This window comes from Prionailurus viverrinus, chromosome A2 (assembly GCF_022837055.1).
Source record: "Prionailurus viverrinus isolate Anna chromosome A2, UM_Priviv_1.0, whole genome shotgun sequence".
In the NCBI taxonomy this organism is placed as follows: Eukaryota; Metazoa; Chordata; class Mammalia; order Carnivora; family Felidae; genus Prionailurus; species Prionailurus viverrinus.
This window is the reverse complement of record NC_062562.1, coordinates 147,275,651-147,283,437: the sequence shown is the minus strand read 5'-3', so window position 1 is coordinate 147,283,437 and position 7,787 is coordinate 147,275,651. Positions and strand designations below refer to the sequence as shown.

At 44.0% G+C, this 7,787-nt stretch overlaps 1 protein-coding gene across 2 annotated transcripts; it reads left to right on the top strand.

Annotated features, from left to right (window-relative positions):
- The first annotated feature begins 4,997 nt into the window (after positions 1-4,997).
- On the top strand, positions 4,998-6,512 carry KLF14 (KLF transcription factor 14). Of its 2 annotated transcripts, XM_047850392.1 has the most exons (2): positions 4,998-5,292; positions 5,473-6,512. In XM_047850392.1, the coding sequence occupies exons 1-2, from the start codon at positions 4,998-5,000 to the stop codon at positions 5,979-5,981; spliced, it is 804 nt and encodes a 267-aa protein (XP_047706348.1). In that variant the 3' UTR covers positions 5,982-6,512. The 2 variants fall into 2 exon arrangements, with proteins under 2 accessions (XP_047706348.1, XP_047706347.1); XM_047850391.1 differs by having other exon boundaries at positions 4,998-6,512.
- The last annotated feature ends 1,275 nt before the right edge of the window (positions 6,513-7,787 follow it).

Here is a 7,787-nt window from a genome sequence, read left to right as displayed (position 1 = left end):
ATATTTAATTTTTTTAATGTTTATTTTTGAGACAGAGAGACAGACAGACAGACAGAGTGCGAGTAGAGGGGAGGGGCACAGAGAGGAGGGAGACACAGAATCTGAAGCAGGCTCCAGGCTCCGAGATGTCAGCACAGAACCTGACGCAGGGTTCGAACTCACAAACCGTGAGATCATGACCTGAGCTGAAGTCGGACGCTTAACCGACTGGGCCACCCAGGCGCCCCATAACAAATATATATATTTAAAAAGAAACATATGATCAACAAAAGCTGAGCTATGTGAAAGGACTATAGACAAACCTCTACAGGTTTATTTAAAAATAAAGAGAAACCTCTGTTCAGACAAAAAAGGAAAAATAATTCACAAATATATCAGGAATGAAAAATAGGATACAACTACAGAAGTTTTAAATAATAAAAGAAGGCTATGAACTATATACCAAAATTTTGAAGGCTTAAATGTAGTATCTAACTTTTAAAGAAAAGTGTGAATTATCAAAATTGACTCAGGAAGAAATTGACAACCCAAATAAATTAACAATCATTCGATAAATTGAGTTGAATTTTCAAAATACCGTAGTTTCACAGATGAGATTTACCAAACACTCAAGGAACAAATAATACCTATCTCATATGAACTGTTATAGAAAATACAAAAAGGGATATTTCCAAATGCATTTTATGAGGACAGTATAACACTGATACCAAATATGGACAAAGGCAGTGCAAGAAAAGAAAATTATAAGCCCAAATCACTTATGAGCAGAGGTGCTAAAATAAAAAAGCATTCATAAGTTATGTGGAGTGTATCAAAAACCAATAGTACATTATAGCAAAACAAGGTATATCTCAAAGAATGCAAGGATAGGTCCATATTCTAAAAATCCATCCGTGACCCATTACGTTAACATCACAAAGACCTATGATCATCTCAATAGTTTTAGAAAAAGCATTTAATAAAATTCAGTATTCACTGCATGGTTTTAAAATATTCCTACTTTGAACTCAACGGGGACAGAAGGGAACTCCTTCACCTGATAAAGGGCTTCTACCAAAAACTTCAAACAAATACCATGAACAATAATGACACATTAGAGATATTATCAATGAGATAGGAACAGGAAACCAATCTTGCTGTCATTCTTACTATTTGATGTTATGTTGGAGGTTCTAGCCCATCCAATGAGATAAGGGGACAGGTATCGAGGGTTATTTACAGATAAAACGATTATCTATATAAAAATACAAGAGAAACTGCAAATAAACTATTTAACTAACAAGAAAATTCAGTATGTTTGCTAAAACAAGATTGTTCCAAAATTCAGTAATATTTCCAGACAATATCAATAACCAATTAAAAAATTTAAAAATGATCCCACTTATAATAGCAACAAAAGCCGTAAGGTACCTAGGGATAGATCTAACAAAGAGGGACATGAGTTTTTATAAATAAACTATGTTATTTATAAATAACTGTTATTGAAGGATATGAAGAAATCAGAGTGATATTAAGGTATTAGATGACTCAATTTTATAAAGATATCACATCTCCCCAAATTTAACCTATAAATTTAACTCGGGAAAATACCAAAAAGGTTTTTCAGTGGAAGTTGACACACTGATGCTAAAGTTAATATGGAAAAATAGAAGTCCAAAAATAGCCAGTACAGTTTTAAAAATGAACAAAGGTGGGGGGAGGGGGAAAGCCCTTCTAGACATGAAGACTTGTTATAAAGCCATAAGAATTAAAACAGTGTGGTATTGGCTCAGAATTGGTTTGATCAGTGGAAGAGGACAAGGTAGGAACATATCCACGAATACATGAAAGTTTAATTTTCATCATGGTGGCATGAAACATTAATGGGGAATGGAAGACTGTCCAGTAAATCAAGTCAGGAGAACAGGTTTTCCGTACTGGGAAGGAGGGAAAGGGAGAGTAAAATTAAGTTCCTGTTTTACACCATTCAAAAAATAAGTCCCAAAGGGATCAGCTTTATAAGTGTGGAGAGCAAAACTTTAAAATATTAAGGAAAAAAATGCTATTTTTATGGTATCAGGTATGCAGAGAATTCTTTCATAAGATACAAATAACACAAATTATAAACAGATCAAGGAATATGACTGCATTTTGCATTTTCTATAGTACCAAAGACATCAAAAGCAGTCAAAAGAGGAGCCACAGACTGAGAAAATATAATGTTTATACGTATGAACGCCTATAAAACAAGAGGAAAAAAAATGAAAACATATACAGCCCGTTGGAAAAATGGGTGAGGTCTGTAAAAAAAAACAAATCACAGACTTGAAACCTTAATAGCAAATCAATATATGAAGAAGTGCTCAACGCCACTAGCAGCGAGGGGAATGCAAATAAAACAACAAGAGACTGGGTTTTCAAAAACTCAAATTGTCAGAAATTAGAAAATTCTGAATGTTAAAGCGATGTGAGGGAAACAACTCTTACACACTGCTGGTGGATGTGTAAATTGAAGAACCATTTGGCAGTCTCTAATAAAACTGAAATTGTGCGTGTAGCCTAGCAATTCCCCATCTAGGCAGATTCAGAGAGAAATTCTCACGTATGTGCAAGGGACATATGTACACGCATGTTCGTATTAGCATTGCCCCCAATATTGGCAGCAGCTTAAATATTCATCAATAGGGGAATGAATAAACAGGGCACATTTATATGCATGGATCTACAATATAGCAATTAAAATGAATGAACTGATTTATATTTATCCACATGGAGATAAAGAATGAAAACATTCCATGAAGAAAAAAAAAAAAAAAGCAAGTCAGAATACGTACAGTCTAACACCACACATGTATATTTGAACCAGCAAATGAAACAGTATTCTGTATTCTTATAGGTTCATGGGTAGTAAAAGTATAAAACCTAGATTGGAAAGTTACATACTAAATTCATGATAGTGTTTGCTTTTGGAGAAAAAGGGGAAGAATGGTTTTGGGGAGGAGTACAAAGGGACTTCAATTTAGTCAGAAATCTTGACTAGTTCAATTAAAAAAAAAAAAAAAGACCAGCAGATACGGCAAAATGTTAACATTCACTAATTACATGACAGGTACACGGATGCTTGTGATATACTCTCTGCATTGTTAAAGATCTGTACGTTTTTTCCAAATAATAAAATGAAAAGCAGCTAGTAAAGAATGCCCTGACACGAATTTAACCTGTGTAGATGCACTGAGTTCATTGTCTAAAATTTTGAGGCCAGGAACTTTATAACAGTTATCTGGTTTAGAATGGCATCTCCATAAAACTAACATAGCTGATAATATTAATGAAACCACTGAGATGAATAAAGCAGATTCTATAGGTAACAACATGGATAGTTGTCAAAATCATATTGAGGAGAAAAAGTGAGTGGCAAAATGACATGTATATTACTGTACCATTTATAAAGAAAATTTAAAACACATAAGCATCAATATATATTTACATATAAATACATATAAGTAATTAGGCAATAAAGGTATTATAAGAACTGCTGTAAGAATATACTCTTTATGATGCTGATAACCTAGGGATGCAAGGAGGGAGAAAGTTGAATTGGAGAGGGAGATAAAGTGACATTCAACTCTATCTGCAATCTTTAATATAAATTAAAAAACCCTGAAGCAAATAAGTTACATTCGATTATTCTAGGAAGCAATTACACGAATATATGTTATTCTTGATATATATGTATTTTTAATTTCCAAAAGAAAAAGTACTGAAGAATTACAAATAAAATGCATATAATTCAACACTATATAGTAAAGCTTGTGTGCATCAAAAACCGTGCTGGGACTATTTTTGGAAATCATCCTGCTTGCCTTTCTATGCGTTTTTAATTTTTTAAAAATCAAAGGAGGAAAAAAAATGAAAGCAATGAAGAAATGCAAAAAAAAAAAAAAATTAAACATATACCTTATTATATAAAAAGAACCCCCCCCCACAGTCACAATGAGCAATTCTATATCATTTGTTGCATTTTCTTATTTTTAATTTTTGTCAAAAGAAAAATAAAAGATGTTGCCTAATTGGAAACGTGACTTTCTATTATTAAAATTGTGGGAGTCCATTTTAATGTGTTTATCTCGCTGCTAGTCTATAATTTATATTTCAGCGTGGAAATTTGTTTGTATGCCTGTGACAGGTTAATGCAGTTTAAACATGCATTTTTCTTTCGTTGGTTGAATAGTTAAATCGTTACTCAAAGGATTTTAAGTTTCAATTTCAACCATGAGAGGATTCTTTGCTGTTTCAAGGTTAGAAATGTTTCTGGTTCGAAATGCTATTAATTAATGGCTACGTAGTGGATCTATTTAGGGAATTGGTACCGACTCCGGATTACAGTGGAACTGTTAAATGAGAAAACTTTTTTTTTTTTTGATGCAGACTTGGGGATATTTTAAATTCGGTCTGAGAGCGGCGGACAGAAATGAAATGTAATTCCAGCCCGCTTAACTAACAATCGTAATTATGAATCGAAAGACAGATCAGGTATTAGCATTTTTTTTTCCTTAAAAAAAAAGTTTCGCGGACTCCGCCGGACACCCAGCTGGCGGAGGACCAGCGGGCGGGGTGGGGGGGTGGGGGGGCGCGAAGCCGGCAGGCTGCCCAGAAGTTACGATCGGGGAGTTTTCTCTTTATTAAAATTACCTGGCTCACCAGCAGAGGCAAGAAAGCGAAGACAAGATAATTTCTTAGGCTGTTAAAAATGACTTAGCCCGGTGGGCCCCGCGTTCCGAGGGGGTGTCCTGCGGGCCGGGGCGGGTCCCGCCGCCCCCGCGGGCTCCGGTGCGTCAGGGGCGCGTCAGGCGGGGCGGGCTCCGCGCGGGCGGCGGCGGCGGCGCCGGGCGGCGGGCGGCGCGCACCGGGCCTCCTGCTTCTCGCTCCGAGGCTGCGGGACGGACGCTCCCGAGAACTCTCTCGCCCGCGGCCGGCCGCGCTCGGACGGCGCTTGCCGGCGGCCCGGCGGTGCCAGCATGTCGGCCGCCGTGGCGTGCCTGGACTACTTCGCCGCTGAGTGCTTGGTGTCCATGTCCGCGGGCGCCGTGGTTCACCGCCGCCCGCCGGACCCCGAGGGCGCGGGCGGAGCCGCAGGCTCGGAGGTGGGTGCGGCGCCGCCGGAGTCCGCTCTGCCGGGTCCGGGGCCACCGGGACCCGCGTCGGTCCCCCCGCTCCCCCAGGTCCCCGCCCCCAGCCCCGGCGCGGGCGGCGCCGCGCCCCACCTGCTGGCTGCAAGCGTCTTGGCTGACTTGCGCGGCGGCTCTGGGGAGGGCTTCGGGGAGAACTCGGGGGAAGCTCTGCGCGCCTCGTCCGGCTCCTGCGACCCGACCCGGTGCTCCGGCCCGACCCTGGGCTCAGAGCCGACCCCGGCCAACAGCGCGGCCGAGGTCTCCGGACCCGCGCACTCCTCCGGCGCGCTCGCGGTCCCAGGCGCTCCTGCCGTCTCCGGAGCGCCTGCCGCCCCCGGGGCGGTCCCCGGCGTGGCCCCTGGGGCGGGCCCCGCCCCCGCCACAGGTCCAGTCCCTCGTCGGAGGCCGGTTACACCTGCAGCGAAGCGCCATCGCTGCCCCTTTCCGGGCTGCAACAAAGCCTATTACAAGTCGTCGCATCTGAAGTCCCACCAGCGCACCCACACGGGTGAGCGCCCTTTCTCCTGCGACTGGCTCGACTGCGACAAGAAGTTCACGCGCTCCGACGAGCTGGCCCGCCACTACAGGACGCACACGGGCGAGAAGCGCTTCTCCTGCCCCCTCTGTCCCAAGCAGTTCTCCCGGAGTGACCATCTGACCAAGCATGCTCGCCGCCACCCAGCCTATCATCCTGACATGATCGAGTACCGCGGGCGTCGTCGCACTCCCCGAGTCGACCCCCAACCCACCAGCCTGGTGGACAGCTCCGCCTGCATCCCCGGCCAGGAGCCCAGCCTCACCACCTGCCTGTCTGACAGTCATTGCTGTTAGTCATCCCCACAAGGACGATCGCCCAGACCGTTGTCCCTGCCTTTTCCTTGCCCAACCCTCTCTCCCAGAGTCATTAGACCAAGGCACAGACTGGTTCCTCTGCTCGGAGGATGGGTCCAGGGAGGCACGTTGGACCCTGGGGAGGGACTGGGGGCCCGAAAATAGCAGGAATTCTTACAACACGTATATCAACCTAAAGGGGAGAGGGTTGCCTCAAGACAGCCCCCAGGAACTGGTGAAAAAGGGATGAACCCCCGTACTCTCCAGAGTCCTGAAGATTCTCCCCTGGAACCAGAGATGTGAAACTGGAATTCTCAGGTGCCTGAGGAGCTCCCAGTCTCAAAGGACTCTAGTGTCTTATCCACCCGCCAGGGCGGACCTTGGAGAGGGTTTCAGGGGTGGCAGTCTTGGAAATGTCCAGGACTGGAATGGTGAGAGGCCTTTGGAAACAGAAATGATTTCTATTTCTGTAAATAGCAATGTTTACTAATTTATTTTTAGTATCTTTTAAACAGGGATCCCAGGTTGATGGGAGGTTGATGTCCTCCACTCCCCAATTGCCCCAGCTACCTCTGGTAGGAGAGGCCATGTAAGAGTCCATGTGAATGTATGGCTGGGAGATGCTTCTTGGTGTCTGGGGAGTGTTGCGAGTCTGTTTGCAGGTCCTGTTGCATGGTGTGGAACCCTGCACTTGCGCCGTAGCCTTTCTTCTCATTTGGATTCCTACTTGGGGAGGGCAACTTCCTGGCTCACTCTCACAGTGAGATTGGTTGAAAATTTTGGAAACAACCATGAAAGTACCAGAAATAAGAGAGTGGTCCAGGCTAGTTCCCCTTTTAGCCAGAGGGCACACCCAAGTGACTTTGGGTGAGATAGGTCCAAAACAAGACCTTTCAGGATCATTGTTAATATTCAGGGAAATAGGGGCGTGTGGTTCCAGCTGCCCAGTCCAAGTAATCTCAGGTGTGGTAGATTCTGTTCATTTCTTAGTGGCTAACAAGGGGGTTATTTCCCTTGGGATCTGTGCATTTTTGTTTTTGCCGTAAATGAGTTGACGGTTTGGGGAGGGGAAGATGAGAGTGGCTTTCTCCAAAGATCTGGCTGCCCTGGACTTGGACTTGGGGAAGGAACAGTAAGGTGAAAATTGTTATCAAATAGGAGGACCCTTCTCCCTTGACCTTGAAGTCCCTCCAAGTTGTACCCTCAGGACCCTTCTGCCCCAATGCAGGAATCAAGCATCAGCAGTATTTATTTTTTCTATATGTGTCTCTGCTGCTATGAACAAAGTTGTCGGTCACTCTGCTTATGTACGTGTGAATGTGTGTACATGTGACCTTTTTACTAGAGATGGGGCTGAAAGGAATTTCCTGCTCTGGTAAGGCCCCGGCGCCCCCCTCCTGAATATCTTGTGGAGGGTGCCATAATCTCAAAGGACCATAACAGGCATCTAGTTAAACAAACCGCTTTCCCCTGTTTTGCAGATGAAGACACTGAAGCCTAGATAAGTTCAAAGTCTCATGCTGAGTTGCTGGCAAAAGCCATGAATAGAATTTAGGTATCTGGCCTTCTAAGTGGCTCTTTCCCTCAGGCTTGGTTACCCCACCTCATCTCTCTCTGGGCCCTTAATCAAAGGACACCACTCTCCCTTCCTGCTACCAGTATTCCCTCCCTTCCCATTCCCTGTCACTTCTAGGTTGCTTCAAATGTCCAGTCCCTGCTGAACACTATGCCTGTTGTGCTTAGCTTAAAAGCCCCTTTCTTAGCCGGTTGAGTCCATTCCCTCCTTCACACCATGTGGATTTAGAG

Coding starts and splice junctions, on each gene's coding strand:
- KLF14 (XM_047850391.1), top strand. CDS start 4,998: ATGTCGGCCGCCGTGGCGTGCCTGGACTACTTCGCCGCTGAGTGCTTG.